Source organism: Pararge aegeria, chromosome 3 (assembly GCF_905163445.1).
Source record: "Pararge aegeria chromosome 3, ilParAegt1.1, whole genome shotgun sequence".
Classification (NCBI taxonomy): Eukaryota; Metazoa; Arthropoda; class Insecta; order Lepidoptera; family Nymphalidae; genus Pararge; species Pararge aegeria.
This window is the reverse complement of record NC_053182.1, coordinates 4,760,291-4,782,525: the sequence shown is the minus strand read 5'-3', so window position 1 is coordinate 4,782,525 and position 22,235 is coordinate 4,760,291. Positions and strand designations below refer to the sequence as shown.

The following is a 22,235-nucleotide window of genomic DNA, read 5'->3' as shown; positions in this document are numbered from 1 at the left end:
TTTAACGGTGAAGGCAAACATTGTGAGAAAACTTGCATGCCTGAGAGTTTCTACAATGTACTTAATGGCGTGTGAAGTCTTGTTATCCACACTTGGCCAACGTTTTGGACGAAGGCCTAATAAATCCTTCATATTCTGAGTAGGCGAGCGTTGAGATGATAAAGATTTTATCATCTTTAAGTTGAATGGGAAGTTTGGTTTATATTTGAAAACACTAGTGTCCGTACAAATAAACGTGGCATGGCTATTGAAATCATATCAAACGGGTCCCTAACCAGTTCCACGTGGTACGAGAACGCTCAAACGCTTGGCAGCACGTCTATGTCAGTAGAGTGGTAACTATTCACGACCCAAGGCTCTCATCAGACTAGATTAGAGAAATTTCTGGAATTATAACTTCCCTATTTAGACCTGCCTGGGTTCGAATTCAGGACCCACTACCTCCCCCCCTACTACAGCCCCTTTTTTAATATGAATACTATTTTACATATACAAATATTCATACCAAATTCTACTGTTTTGTAATTGCATAAGTAAGATGCAAATTGCATGTTACTTAGGTAGACTATAATAAACACGAAATATTTTTCAGGACACTAAGACATTTAAGGTAAATGTCTTTAAAGTCGATCTCTTCGGAAGTATCAATAATGGATGAATGCTAAACATGTCATGCCAGTTTATACGAACGTTGGATCATAAATTGTAAGAATTTAATACGCGTAGAGGGTACGCTTTTGATGACCTACATGGTGCAGCGGTAGGTTTTGATGTAAGGTCAGTCCATAACTTTTATTTCTTACCTATTCTTTAGATGCAGTTTTAAATACAAATTCAGATTTCGCTATGGTATAAAAAAAACTTTGATATTGACGTCTTCAGCTAAAGACAGGAAGTGTCAAAAGCAGCAAAAAAACAGAAAACTTTTTGGAAATGCTCTTCATTATTACCGACCCATACTTAACACTTTTTTTTTTCGACATAGGAATAAAACCGAGGACGTCGCTATCCGGAGTTGAACATGACGATCATTAAACCAAAGAGTTAGATTGTGGCACGAGTTTTATTCCCGCCCTTTAGTGGTAATAACAGAGGCCAGTGGGTTTAATAAACGGCATACCTATTCTCAGCCGTTAACAGATTTTTTTATTCCAGGACAACTTAGTCCTCGACTGAAAAACCATTGGTGGCTAGATGAGATAGGATGGATGCAGAAAGAAGAAAATATAAATTCCTAAATTGCCTCCGCCGATTATCCAGCCTTACCTACCCACGAATTTAAATTCAAATTCAAAATTTACTTTTCTTTTTCTTGTAGGCCTATCACAGGCACTTGTTCATTCAAATATGTTTAAATACTTAAAACTTAAACCTAAAGCTACGAGGGTTCCAAACGCGTTCTGGTCTAAGAAGATCCCACAACATACTTATCCGGGTATTTTTTTTATCACCATCTTACAGTCAATAAATATTAAGCTATGTTATGCTTTTTTATCACTTAAGTAATCCTTAATAATATAATAGATCATGGCGCTCTCAACTGTGCTAGGTTGACAAAAAAATGGTCAAGTAAAAGAGAACTGTTAGTATTAGACAAATTCTGTATTACTTTTAATAATGATATCATAAAAGATTTTGTTGAAAGTCAGACGAACAAATTGGTACTTCGTGCTCGCTTTGCACTGACGAGATCTCATTTAAATAAACTATACAAAGTCTCATCGTGGCCAATGTTTTATATTTGCATTGCAAGTTTTCTTAGGTCATTCACCATCCCACAATACCTATTTCGATAATAATTAAAATTGGCTGAACAAAGAAGTTACGTGCAAAGAAATACAAAATAAAAATAAAATAAATTGCGAGTTTTTAATTTATGCAATTATTTACTTTTTAAATTTTAAAGGAAAACCTCGTGAAGAAACCTGAAAGTTTAAGAGTTCTCCATAATGTTATCAAAGCGAAACCGCACTTGGTGGACTAAGGCTTACACCCTTCTTCAGAGACACCCCCTTAGTCGTTTTTGTTATCACCATCTCACATTGTCATTTAAAACAATTAAGCAACCTGGTTAGAGCAATAATTTACACCCATGCATTTTTATCGTTGACGTAGTCCTTAATATAGATAATATAAATATCTATTAATAGATATTTTTTTTGTTATCGAGAAACTTTTACAGCATAAAGCAGTGAACCATTTAATCAGATATATAGTCAAACATAACTGTAATTATCATTTTCGCTGCGAAGAACTACACAGATTACCAAAATGTCAACGTAATTTAGCAGCACTGAGCACTTTAAGGGAATAAATAGGTCAGATCTACTCCTTACGCAGTCAAAAGAAGTAATGAGAAAGAATAGCCCTTACCATGAGTCCAGTTTGGCACAGCATGTAATGTACGGTTTGCGCCACGTCTGCCGCGTGAAGGTTATTATGGTAGGGGTTGTGGAACTTGCAGTAGCCCTCTTCTATTCGACTCAGAAAGTTCTCGAGGATCGTAGACGGCACCTGTGAACGAATGTTATTGCACTTTCAAATTGAATTGAGAACTTACGGGCTAGGGGGTTAGTATTACAAGTTTTTGCGGCTTTTGTGTTGTACACTTGAATAGATTTTTATACTTAGTACCACTTATTATTTCAAAAGCATATTTGTAATTACTTTTTATCACATCATAATAATATATCTTCATAATCGATCTTCATTTTAAACAGGCGTCTTTTCTCATAATGATTAGTTTGTGTGTTTGAGTGTGTATGTGTGTGCGTGTGTGTGTGTGTGTGTGTGTGTGTGTTTGTGTGTGTGTGTGTGTGTGTGTGTGTAAAAAATCGATCCAAAATGGCAGATTACATATTTACATATTTCAAAACTACCTCAATATGGCTATCAAATGAAGCGCTACTAAACATTATGACTAATTTAAAAAACAAGACGGCCGCCACCACAAAATGGCGAATCATTATATATTTTTTTTCACATATCCCTCAATGTGGGTATCAAATGTCTTGACTAGTAGAATAATGTACACTATATTGAAAGCTAGGCGCTGTTTAGGTTTTATAAATATAAAATTTCTATATCATCTGTCCAACACTGCACGCGTTCTGGATCACGACCCCAGCCAGCACTTTTGGGATCCCAACGTCTATACTGCCCACTACTCTATCTCGTTTATCTATGTCCAAAACTCTGGTTTTAGAAGAATCAATCAATCGGATTTCCTAGTTACTGATGGTTTGCTCATGCATGTAGCGATACTCTGAGCATAGCTCTCTACATAGCCCACTATATGACTGAGCTTTCTTATGAGGCCCTTAGATAGCGACTTTGACTGATAATATCATTTATTTCACACTTTCTATTCATACAATGTGAGTATATTAGTAACATAATATATAGTAACATATATAGTAACACTAAGGTAGTATTGATTAGTTTAAATCCCTACTCATCCCTCTTAACTTATCTATATATAAGTATAAAAGAGAAGGTATGTTCCGTGGCTCCGAAATGGCTGGACCGCTTTCAATGAAACTTTCAGGGAATCTCCGGATTGACCTGGCGAGAAATCCTGTAAAGTTTGGTGACGATCGGAGCACTCCTATTTTTGAACTGTCAAACTGTCAGATACAGCTTTTATTTACTATGATGATATTCTATTGTTGGGTGTACATGGGTGTAGATAATGATCTTCACCCGCTCGAGAGGAGAATAGAAGAGAATGAATGCGGAGAGAAATAAATGATTTAATATATTATGAGTCTTAAATTAAAAATTTAATGATGTAAGTTTATTGTTTAGATAAAATAAAGCAAAATCTAGCCCGGCGAAGCAGGCTGGGTATACTCGCGCACCGGCGGTTTCGTACCTTGGAAGAAAACGAAAGGTAGTTATTTAGTTAACTATAATTGGTAAGGGGTTATCACTGCGATGGTTGTTACTGCGTATTTTATGACAACTTTGTACTGTGATTTCTTTATTTGTATTTATGTCAGACAAAAGTTAGTGAGCATAAGATTTTACTATATATAGTATCTACCCCCTTTTATAAGCCTTGTTTGTATGTTTTGTTTAGCAATACATATATATTGATTTAATTTAATGTATTTTGGTTAATAGGTAGCTGCTATAGCTTATTATTATGAAGTATTTATTCATAATTTACTTTCAGTAAAACAGAAATGATTCGAAAGAAAGAGTAGCCTTCCATAAGTAATTTACACAACTTTTCAGTTTTTCTGAAAATGGCCTAAATTCAGAGCCTACGAGGTTTTACACGGATTAGGTAACTTTAGTAATTTTTCTTGCTAAGGCGGTTACCGATGCTAATAAGAAATGTCATGGTAGGTATACATTCTTGCTACAAGTCTTGATAGGTACGGAATGAAAATATTTTGTAGAAATAAATTTTTCCTTAGGTAATTTGGTAATAATTTACAATTATTTTTCTTTAAATCACTAAAAGTTAGCCATTGACTGCAAACTCACCTAATGGTTAGTGATCATGAAGTCTAAGGTGATATTAAACACATACAATCCACTACGGTTTCTAAAAGGCTAAATTATTTGGCGCGTCTTTGACTAGCGGTACTAGCCATAACCAAACAGGCTAGACCAGACAAAATACAGAAATAATAAATTCCCAAAATCCCTGCTAAGGATTGAAACCGGGACCTACGGCTTAAAAATCGCCACGCTCTCCACTGGGCCACTGAGGTTGTTAAAAAAATCTTTCTGAGACGCAGCTTTTTTACTGGTTATAGGATAGAACGGTCTTATTTCTCTTCGTAATTTTTAAGAAAATTCGCTTTATTTTCCTCGCGAATTTCTTAAACTTCGTTAAAGCTATAAAAATAACGTATCTTTCACGCGCAGAATATCCGAGAGACTGAGATAATAAGAAAAGGACGAGTTTTATCGATCGTAGAACCGATCGTTGTTGTCTTTAGGATATAAATATAGGGTCTCTAAGTTGCATCACATTTTTATATTAAGTGACTTCACGTATATTTGACGGCCGACTGGCGCAGTGGGCAGTGACCCTTTCTGAGTCCAAGGCCGTGGGTTTGATTCCCAAAACTGGAAAATATTTATGTGATGAACATAAATGATTTTCAGTGTCTGGGTGTTTATCTGTATATTATAAGTATTTATGTATATTATCTATAGAAATATTCATCAGTCATCTTAGTACCCATAACACAGGCTACGCTTACTTTGGGGCTAGATGGCGATGTGTGTATTGTCTTTGTATACATATAGTAGTAGTATATATATATATAAGTCAACCGTAAAAGATAGACATATGCTGTCGTGGACTTTTTTTAGAACTTTTAAAGGGGAGCAACTTTGTCATACATGATTTTATCGAAACTTTAACCTTTAAAAAGCGGAAGCTCTCAATAGGAGAAAAAAACCCCCGATTTGGATTATTCTTCATTGTTGCTATGCTTCTATCAGTCTGAACGTGACGATGTTTTTTTTTTTTTATTTATCAAACAAAACAATAACAATAAAATCGTTAGTATAAAAGCACCGAAAAAACCGCAGAGGTTTGTCCTCGGTGCCTATCTGCAACAATTACCTAAGGTGTTAATTAAAAGAATAAAACCAGCTGTGGGAAAAACATACTGCTACATTGTAGAACGATAGGAAATAAGTAAGCCTGTAAATTTTAATAGGAGTAAGTACCAAAATAAATGAATATACAAAAGAGTCAGCCAACTAACTTGACTAAAAAGTATTCTTTGAGTTTACGCTTAATGTTTTTAATTTACATTTTGGATCAAGGTTGAAGTTAGTTCGTTCATTAATCGCGGAACCAAAAAGGCGGTCGTTCGCGCACCGTATGTATTGTTAGCCTCCCTCGATATGTGGACTATACAATACTTAAATATTTTTCCAAATCGGACGAGAAGTTCCTGAGATAACCGCGTTTAAGTAAACAAACATACAATATCTACAGCTTTATATATCAGTATAAGATTTACAGCATAAACATCCACACTGCGTCAATGAGTTTTCGGGTTTTACTGATCCTTTTCTCATTTTAGATATAATAACCGGAATAGTAGCGATGATAGCGCAGTGGGGTAGGAGCTCGACGTCGTGGTGGACTACGGCCTTAACCCCTTCTCGTTGTGGGAGGAGACCCGTGCTCCGTAGTGGGCCGGTAATGGGTTGATGTGATATTTTTTTAAATTAATACGCGGTAGTATTTAATACACCTTAATTCTGAGAACCCCTAATAGAAAAAAAAGTGGTAAGAACTCATATATCGTAGCTTTCGTCGTTTACGACAGTTGGTAATTAATCATACAGTGAGATTTCAGTAAACAAACTCGAAAACTCTCGAGACGCCCGTTAAAAGATTTCCTCAACAAAATTTTAAAAGTTTTAACGTAATCACACTTAGTTATTCAATTCGACTCAACTTGGAAGAGAGACAGCGAAAAGTTGTAAGCGAAAGTTTTCCATAGATTGTTTAAATTTCTTTATTTGTGTAGCTTGAATATGATATCGTTGAAGTATTTAATAGTCCTTAAATTATTCGAGTAGAGAAGTTTAAGTTGTTTGAATATTTTAGTATGGACCCCAGCTAACTACTGTCCATTTTTTTTCTAATAGGTACTATTTTTATCAGTAGCTGCCATCTATACAAATAAGTAATAGATATAATATGGTACATAATCTTTAAAGCAAGATAAAATTTAAATTATAATAAATGATATTGATTTTATATAAATAGAATAAAACGTACGAATTGACTCGTGATATTTTTAAAAATCTAGATCAACAAAGTCAATCTATTTGGTATTTTCAGGTGTTTTTTTCGTTTTGGTGTAAGTCTTTCTCTCAACGCTTCTAGGCTTTTAAGGTTATTCTAGACTCACGAAAAATAATACTATAGAGTCAATTTGTACATTAATTTTAGTTTTAAACAAGCGATGATGGCAAATAGTTTATCAGTCAGTTCAGAAGACTGCAATTTTGTCTAGTACAATTTTAGTGTTCAGACCTCTTCCGCCATTTTTTTTAATGCTTCAATATTTTTGTATTGCTCAAATGTGTTGCTCTTAGATTTTATTTCCTTATTTGTGGCTAATCTTTAGAACCTATGAACTGGTTTTAATTGATCTTTCACAGATAGGTTTAGCATTAGATAGATATACCTGAAGAGATAATCCTAGAACTTATCGGATTGCCCTCAAATTAGATATAAACAAAAGGTGGTTTAGACATTACCTTTACGTAGATCTAATTTTAACTTCTATAAAAAACGTTTAAAGTATTAAATAATTTTATGTGTGTATATTTGTGTGTGTGAGTGTTGTGTGTAAAAGTTTTTGTTTTATTTCTATTTCTCTAACGTTTATATCTAACTTTAACGAAACACGAGATTGTAAAAGGGTTTACCGCGTTTTATTTAACGAGCTAATTACATATCCTATTGTATAAACTAACTGCATAGCAAAATGTAATGAAAGTTTAACATACGGATACAAGAGGTAGCTAACGTGCAACTGCTGTTAATGTAATTTCAAAATACGCCGTACTGATTTATGTCAGTGTTTTGTCATGTTGGCGTTTACAAGCTCCGCCCTATACAGATGTATGTGGCTCAGGAAGATTATTACATGAAGTAACGGTCGAAATTTGACCATCACTAATTTAAATTATAAGTTTAGTCATACTTAAGGTCTTATTGCCAAATAAACTTCTTTAAAAACAGATTTCGCCAAGGCTACAGTGTCAATTTTCTTTTTACAAACAATAATACAAACTAGCGAACTAGGTAAACGTGCGTATATATGTATCAAATATTTTGTGTTTGTGCAATATTTTTTTATGGATTTAATGTACATAATGCGTTATTTAACAATAATATTAGTATTCTTCACTCCTTCTCTATACAAGTGTGGGAAATTTCATACTTTTCGAAGAGTTGCTCGGTTTTAGACGATGGGTTTCAAAATACCATCAGGTTGGCCCTCTGCTTTCTTTCTTCGTCAATTATTACTATAGAAAAATACTAATTTAATGCGTAGGTGTGTCTTTTGCTCCGATGTTGATGACATTTGGCATAAATTGAGATATTTCATTCAGTCTTCAAAGTACGCTAAAATACAATTTATAGAAAAAGATCTGTTTACAACATTATAAGATTTCATAACCGATAAAATAACTTGGGAATAGATAAAGAAATATAACAGTAATAATCAGTTTTATGTTAGAACGAGAGATGATGGAATACACTCTAATATCAGTATTTGAACGTTTAAAACAAACTTGTTACAGAGAGGTCTTAATGACAATGTTGCTTGGAAGCTCCGTTCTCATCTCCCGCAAGATAAAAGATGATTATAAAATATTAATGTTGGAAAAGAGCAACTATTGAGTGTCTTGTCGGCTCTTCTCGGGGCCTTCCAAACCAGACGTAGAGCCACTACAAACAGACAGACTTGAAGTTTCAAAAGTGCTTATAAGGTAGGCCTACTTGAAAAAAATCTTTTTTTTAAATTAATTATTTACCAACCTTAAATTTGTGTATCATTCCATATCTGTTGAGGAGTTCGTATCCCAAATATTTGACTGGCTGCCCTGCCGCTGCCTCGTGCAAAGCAAACACGTCGAATGACCATTCGTCTAATGTCTGCAAGAAAATAATTTCAATTACATAATTGAATAATATAAGTAACTTCGAGGTTAGGAAAGATCTTTCCTAATTAATAATTTAAGTTAACTGAATAAAGTTAAGTATAGAGCATGAGCCCGCAATGTTTTAACGTATCTCACGACAGGCATGGCATAGGCGTAAGTCTTGCGATCTTTGCTGTCAAATGACACTTTGGCATGAAAATATAACGCCTGTCGTGAGATACGTTGTCACCCTGCCGTACTTGTAAGACCTGAGTGCAAATCGCTGCGTCATGAGGCCATTGGAACCGTGTAAGTTAATAACATACAAGTCAAGTAACTACAAGTTAAACTTTAATACTTGATTGTCTTACGTCCCTGGGTAATTTGGCTGACTACGACTTTGTGGGTCTTGGCAAACGTTTGGGACGTAATTGCCTTACATGGTTATACTGTGGGATTGTTTAGCTCGGGACTTCTATTATATTTTGGCGTCCATCTAGTATATCTCTAGTGAATTTATATGTAGTATGTAGTAGTAGTTGTATGTAAATACATTTTTATTGTTTTATTTTGTATAATGATTAATTGATGGACCAAGCTGATAGCTCGATGACGTAGAGTAGTAGTACACTGAGCACATTTATAATATTTTAAAACTCACTTCATGTTGGGTTGTGTGACTGGGCATTTGTTTTTATAATAGCTAGCAAAAGCTAAAGATCGTACCAGTACGCTAAATAGCTTGGCGGTAACCAGGCCAGTTAACCATATCGGTACGATCGACTATCGTACCGATATGGTTAGGTTAGGCCGTATATAAACTGATTGGAAGTGTGGGTTCAATAAGCTACATCATTTTACACTCAGTTGCAGAAAATATATACTACTGAACGATTGCATTGAAAAAAAGGTGAGATTTTAAAATTAATGAAACGTTGACACAGATTTTGCATCTCAATTTAAAGGTGAATCAAACTTGGCCGAGGACATTACTTAATTTATTTTCAGACAATATGAACACAATATTGTTCATGATCAAAATGTATAAAATGTGTTCGTTATATAAACTTTAGGCCAGTGGGTAGGACTTCGACTTCACAGTTCGAATGAACTCGGCCCGCCGAAAGTAAAGTCCTGACGCACGCACCTCTAACTTATCTAAGTTATGTGCGTTTTAGGCAATTCACTTGCTTCAACGCTGAAGGAAAAAATCGTGAGGAAACCTGCATGCCTGAGAGTTCCACATAATGTTCTCCAGCAATTCGCACTGGGCCAGCGTGTTGGACAACGACCTTAACACCTTGTCATTGCCCTGTAGTGACCTGGTAATGGGTTGATATGATGAATTATGATTGTATAAACTTTAATGTCCATTTCGTAATATCAATACCTAAGAAGATTGAAACCTATTCCAAAAATATTGCAGAAAGACGTTTTACAAAAATAGCTTACATAGAGAATGAACTGATTTCATATTATTGGAATAAATAAAAATTTTAAAACGAAATTCCAGTGAATTATGAAATCAATTATTGTGTTTGGACTTTTACATATTATATTATTGCATAATATTAATTGAAGCGTACGTTAAAAATAAATGAGCTCGTGTATAACTTACAGTGTAAAATATTAAATTTAAACTTGTTATAATTGAGCATAATTGCGTGTAGAAAATGTACCCATACATTTCAGAAAATATTGCATACAATGTTTATTAACCTTTACAAAAATACTTCGTTTGAAACAATTCCCAGTTGTCCAATATACAGTTTCGTTTCTCTTACTCTAGAATATTGTAGAACTTGCAATATCCTAAGTTTGAAATGAAGACTAATGTAAGGTCTTAAGGGAGAGGGTAAAGCTTGAGTTATGTAGGTCCCTAAGTTAATTGAATTCTCAAGTTGTTCCATTGCTTGCTTCAAACAAACAGATGTATTAAAAAACAAATTGTTAGATATCTCATGGAAGCCTCTTGAGGTGTTTTCGTCTGCAACATGCATGAAACATATACAACGTGTAAATGAAAACAGAAATAATACTTCACAGGCTTCAGAGGTACATTATGTACTGTTTGTGAGACTTATCTTTGAAACCGAATACCTACCAGATTTTGAGTAAACCACTGCCATAGTTTTTACTGAAATAAAACAAATACAGCCCTAACATCGCATGCAAGATTAAAATCTTGTGACTCCTGTCACTTTATTAGGCACGAGTCGCGTAGCGTAGGTACTATACGGGTGTCGGTCTTTTATCTAAAATAGGGTTGTCATAAGGAAACACTTTTGAATTTATATTTTTACAGGGTGTTTCCTTAAATGAAATATACTTATGCATCTTTCAATATTAGATGGTAATTTTGTTACACGTTGTTGTTTTTTATATATTTTATTTTATCGATCAACTTATAGTAAGACCATTAACGACAACTAGGTAACTCAGCTCATCTTAAACAACATAGGTGACTAGGCAAAATGATATTTTTTTTTAAATATTTATTTGTTAAACGTCTGGGTACATCTGCAAAGGCATACGCCATCCGTGGAATATGGAAAAGCTGAAGCCACTCGTGACTTTCATATCTATTTACAGTTTTAGTCCGACGACTGAACGTTTCCTTAGTACCCTTCTAAGGATACATTTTTACTTTATGTATCATGTTATTTTTTATAGCTATATGCTTTTATTTGTGCCTTACTGTCTAGGACAAACAATTAAAAAAAAAATTAAGCGAGCTATATACTGTATGTTATTTTATATATTATAAACTCTGTAATATTTTTGGCATTAAACAGAGGTGTAGTTTTTCGAAACGATTCGCTTCCTCGTTTCTACCCAATACAAAGATCTGGAACGCTCTCCCGGTTTCTTTCCTTTCCGTAACATATAATAATGTAGGTTCCTTCAAATTTTAAGTGAATCAGCATCATCTAGGCAAGTATGCTAACTGAGCCTTCTAAATAAATCCTTTTTAAAATTTCTTATTTCTTATCTTGCAAAGAAATTTCTTATTTTATTCGAACGGGAATAAGAAATGGAAAATTCCCGTTGACGTGAGGAATGTTAAAATTATCCCTAAGCGATTTTTTAAATATTTTTATACTGAATGTAAAATTTAGCGCACGTATCGAGCCAGTTAACTAGATGGGAAGTTCTCTAGAACTTTCCATCGAGATCGCAATTTACAATTCATCGCACGCTTGTTGTTAGTACAAAACGTGGAGGATATCTGGGACGAATTACCCAAATAGGTAAACCTAGTTTAGTGGGTTTCAAAGCGACAATAATAGGGATAATATCTTACAGCCGATTTGATTAACCGTTTTTCCAACTTCAAAAGAATATTACTAAAATCTATAACAATAATACTTAGTTGATTTAAATTTAAAAAGAAGATTTCCATTATTTTTGTTGATGATCTTTATTTAATGCAAAGTTTATTAGATATATTTAAAATCTCTCGTCATTATCTTAAACCCAGAACAGCTTGTTACAGGGTACGGGTCTCCCCTCAGAATTGGAGTTTAGGCCGTACACCAAACTGGCCAAGTGCGTATTGAAAGAGTTACCAACCTTTTTTAAAAATAATTAGGAGAACTCACAGGTTTCCTCGTGACGTTTTCGTCACCGTTAAAGCAAGTTTAAGTTTTAGAATTTAACTGACTTAGTCATGATATTTAAAACGCACTTAAATTCTAAAACTTAAAGGGGTTAAAATCAGTCTTGGCTGTCGCTGTATTTTTAAACTCTATTCATGTTGAAATCTATATATTTAACAAATGTAAACAAGCGAATATTAAGGTATACTACATAAGCTAAGATACTAAGTGAGTTAATTTATTGTAGCAACTTGAAATCTTGAAAAAAACCACTATTAATAATTATCCAATATTTGTTATCTAGCCTTACCTAACTAACTTAAGAATATCATTGGCACTAAGTTTTTCTTTTTGGGACACATTATGTATCGCTTCGGATTTCATAATAGCTGACTTATAAAATTCGCCCACTCAGTATTTATGCATTAGTTCAGTTAATTTTTCGCAAAAATCATATAATGCTAATTTGGCTTAGATTAGCAGTATCTAATTGGAGCACGCCATGTAAGACGTTTTATTCGATGGCTTTATAATACGCTTTCAAGATATATTAATTTCCAACTCCATTAGCGAATATTGAGTCCCTACTGTGTAATTTGTACGTCTGTGAGACGCATAATAGTCCATAGTAATTGGTCGTTGCAGTTGAGTAGTACATGAATAGAAATGCTTCCAGATCAATAATGCTTTGACAGTAATTCATTATTGTATACCTCAAAGCGTTCAGCCTTATCAGCTATTAATACCAAATTAATTATAACCGAGCGAATTGTATTAGTAATATGCGACGATCTAAGTTGGTTAATAATGTGCTATGTATACTACATCTAACTGGATGTCGTTCGTAATAAAGTTTCGATTTTAAGTTCAGGCGGGTGTGAATGACAAAGGTGTTATACGCATTATTCCTGTCTGACAACTTAATTGGATCTTTAACTGAGCGAAAGTGCATTGAGGAGGTGCGATGTTACACTCACTAGTCATGAGTACTAACAGAGTTAAATGCATGCATGACTTTTTTGCCTATGAATATATAGCAAGTTTGGGGTGGTTTAACTCTAAGTGCACGATTTTATTGCTGTGAAAATTTAATTTAATATATTCCACTTACTTTGAGAACTCTGACCACATCTTGAGGAAATTGCATAAGCGCAGTATTAGTGACCCTCCTGTAGATCCTATCCACAAATATCCCAGCCCTGATCGCATGAGCCACTGATCTGAACTTTGGTTTCTCATCCGACTTCCGTTTTGCTGTCGCCAACTGCCTTGTGAAGGTCGACGCCAACCATTCCCGTACTTCTGGAGGCACTGCGTCTGGTTGTACTTCTGATAACTCGTCGTCCTCATCTGCCAGTCTCCTGTACACACAATGACCTGGATTAGTATTATTTACTTCACAAACTTCAAAGCCCGACGTTTTAAGCAGACCGTACAAACTAAGTCTATTAGCGTTCTATGGTTTTGACCCATAAAGTTTCCTTAAGATGTTTAAGACACAAATTTAAAGCAAAGCGATCCTAAATTAATATAGACATCCGAATGCTATTTCTTTTGTTAGACTAAATTAGTTATCTCAGCAATGATTTGGATAGGCGTAGCATTACGGCATTTTGAATAATTTCCAGTTTATTTATTGAATATTACGTTACACTCGTATTACGTGTACACTCTGAAATCTTGAAAGGAGACTGATGATGATGAAGCTTTAAATATGTTTGCATTATTTACAATAAAATGTGAATAATGCAATTGTGTTAAGTGCCGTGCGTCTTATACATTATACAGGTCTATAATTGGGTCGACAGTGACAAATTGCGGATATTAAACCGAACTAGTATACAATCTATCACTAGAATTGAATTGAACTAATCGAAAAACTTTCGCTACCTACTAAAAGTAATTTTTAATTTCTTATATTAACTTCTAAAACTATTTGTGTACGGTAATCTCGAAACTAATTCACTCTGAAAATTAAACTTAAATAAACTAATTAAGATGAAGTTCGACGTGTTCTCTGAAAACTGGATAAAATTAGTTTACACTGGTTTCTGAAAGTCCCAACTACTTAGTAACAAAGTAACCAAGTCGTTATTGAACATTTATCGAAGGAACTAGATAACTTAAAGTTCAATTTCAACTGTAGTTGAGACTTAGCAAAACAATCTGTTACACTTGATTTGGCTCACATAGCTACTTCTTTGTGGACGGTTTCTCTTGATGTTCGTGAGTATTTCGCTCAGAATACGTCGTCAGTCTTCTTCTCATTAATAATTTTCTTGATCTTTGTAGAATGAAGACGAAATAAGGAAACTTCAAATATTAAGTTCATGCTCCTTAATATTTGCTAAAGGATTTAAGGTTTCTAGAGATCGTAACATGCAGCGTGCTTGGAAATTGTTTTAACATTGCTTTCCATTTGCTTCTGGCATTCTTAAATATTTTTTATTTAACATAAAATTGATAAATATCTATCTCAAGAATCAATTTTCGGTCTAAATATTGTAATAAAAGCAAACGTAGAACAAAAGAAGCCTACGCCTTACAGATACAATATCATTGTGTTTGTTTTATCACAAATTTTAGATTGCAACGCTGAGCAGAAGCTGACAAATGTTCGCCTTTTTGCAGCTCGAATTTCTGTTTGCATTAATATACTGAAAGCTGCAAGCGAAATGTTTTGTTCAAATTTATCGTGTGTCAACGTCTAAATCAGCGGAATGTTAAACGAGTTTTGAATAAATACAAGCATAATATTTAAAGTATTGAATTTTGTATTTACGTTGTTAGATACTAAAATATTAACAGACATTGGTCTACGCTTTTATATTTATATATTTTTACATTTTGATACGTAAATAAAAACTCTAAGATTCTCAAAAATATTGGCACCTCTAAATTAAAACTAATCATGGTCCTCACAAATCTAAATCTTTATAACTAGTATGATGGTACACTAAATGGAAATCAACGTGAAAATGAAATGAGACACGAATCACATAAAGCAGTTTCAGTTAGGTGAATCAAGGTTAATTACAAGGGCATCTTATTACCACTTGAATATTTAAACTCTTAAAAAACTAAGAGTTAAACTGTTTACGAATTGAACGCACATACTAACGTAACCATAGTTAACTCCGCTATTTAAATCAAAAGTTTTGATATTTTAGTATAAAACTAGATAGATTTTAAAAAAGAAAAAAAATCCAAGAATTGCATTGGAGATAGACATTGTAGACAGTGAAAAAGTGGTTGATAGCCATTTTGCAAAATGTAAGTTTAGCGGTAATTGTTTTAGCTATGAAAAAACAAACAAAGTACCAGCTAAAGTGCACAAGTACCGTAAATAGCACAAAAGTATAATTCAAGTGGTAATATTTTTTTAAATACGTGGTAACATCGACACACCTAAACACCAGGGTCGGCGCAGATTGCTGTCGCGCCACGGCCGGTCTAAAATAAAACACCACGTCATTGTCCACACTCAGGGAATAAAGGAATTGGGTTCAACTAACGTTTACAATCATTCCACTATCACTGATAGTGTGAACGTTGCCTCATTTAATATGAAAAGTAATCGTGATTGATGAAGGTTCAAACAATTCTGTTGCACCATTAAACGAAGCAACGTTAAACAAGGAAAACAAAGTATTGTTATATCAAATTGGTATGCATATATAAGATAACCATAAAAACACAAGAAATAGTCATAATAATAAGGTTATAAGTTTTACAATAGTTTATATCGCGATAAATAAAAAGATTGTAATCAACTGTATATATTCCTAAATAAATAAAAGCAAAAAGTATGAACATTATTTAATATAAAAGATATTAAAATAAGTACAGAAACTGTGAGAAACATATGAATATATAATTTGAATAGAAGGTACAAAAAGGTATTAAAATATGAGAAGATAAAATAATGGTAAATAAGCCGGCAAAGGGACGCTTATTTCATGCATATGAACATACAAAGGGTTAATTGAAGTAGTGTAGGTACAGACATATCACACAGGTTCCAGGACGTCGTAAAGGGGACTAAATTTCAGACTAAGAATCTCTATACTACGAGAACAAGTGAAGCATAACCGAAATCAGCACATTCATATTTGATTTGCCCTCATTCTCCAATGAGTTAACTGAAACAAAACAGGGTAAATACCAGTATGGAGAAAGCAATATAGTATATATTTATAATCTCCAGACTGGTGTGAAGTTCATAACAGGTGATCTAAACTAACAGGAGGACAGGAAACTGAAGTTGTTTACTGAAGCGTCAAACAGAACAGAAAGACCTAATCGCACAGAGTGGGCGGAAGGGAGGCGCGACTACTTGGCCATTGCCGGCGTTGTTGTAACGGTATTAACTTTGCTTCGTTTGGTTTCTCTACTGAACATCTCGCCCAGCATGGAGTGCGTAGACGCCTCATGTGAAGTGTCGCTGGCTGCACACGTGGCTGCTCGGCATCTCTCCTATCCCTGTACACAGACTGGTATGGAAGAGCTAGACAAGAATTGCGGGCACACAAGTATTCAAAAACTTAAACTCCTCATGATCCTGCGTCATCAACTATTTTGTTATAAAAATAATAGTTTCTTTTCTGCGGATGTGTTTAAATTTTTGACAGCCCATTTTCTGTCTATCTTTTTCGCTTAGTCTGTGTCCCTGTATCACAAATTATAACCCTCAAATGGCGGCGTCACTTGATTCTATTAATAACATAATGACAAGAGCATTTTGCCTTATTTTCCAATAAACAAATGAAATCAAAAGATGAAATGAAAGTTCAAAGATGGAAAACCTTTTTAAATATTCAATGGCGGAGCATTTTGTGTAAGCCTTTCAAGTGGCTCGAACAAAAGAAAAAAAAATAGGATTAACTACGATTTATGGAGCCTTTTATCTGTTAGTTTTATGAGATTTAATAGTAGCGTTTGAATAAAATAAAAACCCTTTGGCTATTTTTTTAATACTGAAAATGTCAAATTTATAAAGTAAATAATTAAAGTCATGTTTAGATGATGGATAGAAACTGGAAACAAAAAATATAAAATGAAGCAGACAAAACCAAATTAAAAGTCAAATGAAAGTCTTTCAATGACTTCAACCATTTATACTTTTGTTCAAAACATTTATAATTTTATTAAAAATTTCACACTAGATGATATTCTGTATGGCTACTTTCGTAACGACAACTTTGAATATGAGAAAACTGTGAGGGAAAGCGTAGAAAACCTTCTTTCATTAAATCCTAATGAATGCTCTCAACTCTCGAGCTATTTTAGCTCTAAGTTAATTTAATTTTAGTAGCGGAATTTTCATATTTTAATACAAAGCCAAAGTTAATCCGGATCAACTTTCTTGTGCTTTGACATAATATTTTACCGAGGTCTTTGTAAGTTTAATTTTCAATTTAATATGACCGGTTAAAAGTGAAACCTTATACACTTAGGCAATGCATGTGTGATCTCTTTGACTGGGTAGTATCATACTACTTGCAGGCACTTGGTCGCGTTAAAAAATTATTGTTCGTAAGATTTTTTATAATGAAGTTACTCAACATGTCCTACTGGAGTTCATCAACATTTTACAAAAGCCTTTTCTCTTATAGTTCCTCCTCCTTCAGCTTCAGATATACTCCTCATGTCTGAGGGCCGTCACTACCTCCATCCTTTTCTTTTCCTCCATCTTTTTACTCCATCAAGTTTCCTTTTCACGATGGTACGCCATCTAATCCAATCTCCTGCTAGTTGGCATCGTAGATGGTGGTACTGGTCAGACCAATCTCAATGCGGCCTTGCAATCTATTGCATTCCACTTTGCCATTACAAGTTTTTCGAAATTGTCTTCGTCTTTTCATGCAGTGTCTCCGAAGTACATTAGAATGAACTTAAGACTGATGGTAGAGAGCCTTTTTTAGATTTTTAGCTTGGCAAGTACATATGTACTTATAGTTAAGAGAGGTTTGGACGCTACGCACTGCTTCAATCCGGGTTGCTTTGCTTTAACGATATTGAAACCTTTTTTTAGTGATAATAACCATGGGCAACGATGGTACTCTCCGAGGCACGGGGGTCAACTACGTCAATTTATAAATAGCTTTAGCCCAGACACTAAGAATTACTTCACAGAATAATTTCAGGCTCGATTCAGGAACCTTCTCAGCCTCGAATCTATGATTTGTTCGAATCGGGCAGAAATTAATAGTGGCGCCCTTCTTTCGCTTGGAAAACCCTCGCTTTTAAAAACCCTTTGATATATTAGGTCTCTTTTTTTATTTGTTTGAGCAAATTTTTTATTCTTAGTCACTGGCACCCCCTGATACTTCCGCTCGCGGCGGGTTCCCCCGTTTGGCCCACCGTCGATCTGGTGCTGACCCTCCCACGTCTTCTGATGCTACTCCGACAACATGTTTACTTGGCCACTTAGCTTCACTTCAAGCCTCACTGTTCATGTTAAGTAATGCATTTAAATTTATAGGTACACTTTAGCTTTTGGAAAGTAAATGGCTTTTCAAGTATACTCAAAGTCAAAGCCAAAGTCAAATATTTCTTTTTCAAATAGGCACATAGATGGCACTTTTGATGCGTACATTACATGTGAAATATGACATAGGAGTGAGTTGATGGCGATAACTAAATTCGTCAACTTAAAACTAAAGCTACGAGGGTTCCAAACGCGCCCTGGTCTAAGAAGAAGCTCACAACAAACATAGCCGGTTGTTATTTTTTTTGTTATCACCAACTCACGTTGTCTTCTAAAACTATTAAAAAAGTATTGAACTATTGGTTAGAGCAACGATTTACACCCAAGCATTTTTATCGTTGACGTAGTCCTTAATACTATAATAGGACTACTCTATAAGCTTACGTTTAATACAACTTTTTCAGAGACATCTCCAAGATATCAACTGGTAGTTGTAGTGGTTGTAAAATCGTATACAATTTCCTTAAATGAATTTCGTATTATATGTAGTCTAGTATATTGCAGTGCAAGTTTATTTTTGCTTCTAATGTTCAAATCATTGCAGTTACATTTTCTCTTAAATTAAAACTAAAAACTTTAGTGCTATATGACACTAAGCTCTCAAAAATTAAGCCGATTCGATAAAAGCTTAAATACAAGGCTAATAAATGTCAGGTCTTAAAGTAAATCCATCTGAGTCACAATGCTTTTTGAAGAAAAGAAAATTATTTCTTTACTATCTGTGGTTTTAGTTTAACCTTTTCAATTGCAACGTACATTTTGTATTTGTATGCTTGAGTCGGAATCTGTGGTGAGAATTAAGGATTAAGCATAACTCAGATCCTAAACTACCAAGGCCTTGTTTGTGTCGTCATCGTCTTTATATTTATTTCCCACCGCTAGGCTTCTCTCGGATTTAGAGCAAAGACCCACCACGCTTCTTCGCTGCTCGGACGCAAGTTGGCTTGCTTGAGGCCCATTATATTCCACATCTAATCTAGTATCAGCCAATAAGAAAGCGTTGCGACTGCCACATGGATAGGTATGATTATTCTACATCAATAAATTGAGTTGAGTAAACATTTGAGATAAAATCGTTATTTTATAAACTCGAAGCATCACTGGCTCGTCCTTGGCCACTGTAAGTTAGAAGTCGGAAGTTGGAATGCATTTGCATTTGAATTCGCTTTGCATACATTCCGCTCTCATGCAGATAGGTACACTTCAGCATTGAGGAAGGTAAATGTTTATTAAGCTTAATATTATGATCAAAACTTTAGTGGATAAATTATGTTATTGCATGCTAACAGATTCACAATATCTAGGCTTGGCGAAATTGTTAGATCCTGTTAGGTAATGCCATTTCACCCATTCACAATGTTCTCTGCAGTAAAGTACGGTACTTCTTTATGTACAAAGTAAACCATACAAAATACTTTTTTAACTAAGTAAGTTCGCCTAAAGTTTACAAATCTATTTTAATAACTACGGTTATTGATGGAAGGTAAATGTAATGAGGTTGATAAAATCGGTAAGTTTGTTATTCTATTGAATAAATGAATGTTATCTAAAAGTATACATTTAAAAAATCCAAATTTATAGTATAAAAATGAAAGGGAACCAATTAGGTTAGTAAGCTTTTACGCCTCAACTTAACTGAACATTATAAAATTTTGTTTATACGATGTGTCGAGGGTTTCTGGCAGAAATCTCTTTAGATGTCTCTAAAGAGCCCCAGTTCTCTTTGTGCTGTTTTTTTTTCATGTTAATTTTAATATTTGGTACTAAATAGATAAATTGTCACAATCAGGGCTCCCCTCTCTCTGATTTAGACCTACAACGCTGCTTCGATGCGGGTTAGTATACTTGGTTGCCCATTATATTCTACAACTGGTCTAGTGTCAGCCAATCAAAAAACGTTCTCATTATCACATCGATTGGTACACATTCTACAACAATCCACCTACTTGTAGTAATAAATTAAAAGCTTCGACCAACATCTTAAGAAGCTTTAGCTTGGTTGTTGGATCAAGGGTCGGATACAGAAGGCAGTAGTCTTTGAAACTGCGCGTATTGTGAGGAGGTTCATCACTCTGGAGCCCTGACCGCTGTGCCGGTTCCTTGGGCATTCAAAAGCCCCGCAAGCGGAGGGTGGATGTTTTTTTTTTAATAAATTTTTAATAGTGTTTTTAATTTTATTTTAAGCATTGTTAAGAATTAAAAAACAAAAAAAAAATGAAAAAGAATCTCAGATATAAACATTATTTTCCATAGATTCACTTGAAGCTCCACTGGCTTGTGTTTGGCACCCACTGTAAGTTAGAAGTCGGAAGTTAGAATGCATTTGCGTTTGAATTCCCTTTGCATACATTCCGCTTGCATGCAGATTACAGATACGTAAACTTTAGCATTGGGGAAGGTAAATGTTTACTCAGCCTAACATGCTGAAAACGTTTGGGTTTGTATGCTATTTGATTGCCGCTTTAAATTAAACAGAATATCTTAATTTGGCGAAATTGTAAGGTTGCAAAGTAACGGTATCTCACCAACTCACAATGCGGAAAAGTAGGGCACTTATTTACGTACAAAATAAACCATACAAAATACTTTCTTAAGTGCATATTTGTCTAAAGTATACTAACCTATTTGATTAACTACGTGTGTTGATGGTAGGTTAATGTAGTAGGTGGGTTAAATCAGTACTTTTTTTTTTTCAAAGAATGTTATCTAAAAGCATACATTGTTGAGTAGAGTAGTTTAGAGAACGGAGAGTAACATGAGCTATTTTTGGTCATACAAAAACATCTAATTCCCATAAGGTTTAATGGTGGTTGGTGGTTGGTTAATTAAAAGAAACCTGAAAAATCGTCCTTCATTCGAGTCTTAACAAAGTAACCAAACGACTATATTTTTGGCATAGAAATAGTTGAAAGGACGCAGAATAAAAGAGACACAGGCGTCCTGAAATAGTGCACTGTTCTGTATTCATGATCCGTGTCCTATTCCTCCTGATTTTTTTTTCAAATTACCATACGAGCGAAGCTGTGGGTAAAAGCTAGTTTATAGAATGAAAGAGAAAGTGAGCCTGTTAGTTTGTTAAGCTTTTACGCCTGAACTACTTAACTGAACATTATAATATTTGTGTTGTTGAATTGTCAGAATGTTTGAACAATGTAAATAAATAGACATAATGAATCTAGAATAAAAATACTGATCCCAAAGGATGGAGAAATAACTTTTAGAAAAAGATAACCCTACTTGTTTGATATAATCTTACTACATTAAATGAGCGAAGCCGCGTACAAAAGCTGGTAAAAAATAGATAAGGGTCTATATTCCAATAGCCAATTGTTGAATGAATGAAAAAAGTTGTTTAAGTAATCTGTAAAATGTATTTCTCGAACTCTAAATAAATTGACCAATAGAAATACAATCATAGAAATTAATTGGATTCAGCTATATAAAAAAAACAACAGAAATTCTATTAACTGTGAAAAATATAATAAGAAATGAAAGAAAAG

The 22,235-nt window shown here is 34.2% G+C and overlaps 1 protein-coding gene across 1 annotated transcript in view; it reads right to left on the bottom strand.

Moving 5' to 3' along the window:
* Positions 1 to 22,235, bottom strand: part of LOC120636952 (calcium/calmodulin-dependent 3',5'-cyclic nucleotide phosphodiesterase 1) — a 51,258-nt gene that overhangs the window by 6,193 nt on the left and 22,830 nt on the right. Inside the window, exons 5-9 of the mRNA XM_039908530.1 lie at positions 16,617 to 16,727; positions 15,654 to 15,698; positions 13,357 to 13,606; positions 8,543 to 8,659; positions 2,374 to 2,514 (exon numbers count right to left, since the gene is read on the bottom strand). Of these exons, the coding sequence (XP_039764464.1) occupies positions 2,374 to 2,514; positions 8,543 to 8,659; positions 13,357 to 13,606; positions 15,654 to 15,698; positions 16,617 to 16,727 (664 nt within the window). The remainder of the gene's footprint in view (positions 1 to 2,373; positions 2,515 to 8,542; positions 8,660 to 13,356; positions 13,607 to 15,653; positions 15,699 to 16,616; positions 16,728 to 22,235) is intronic.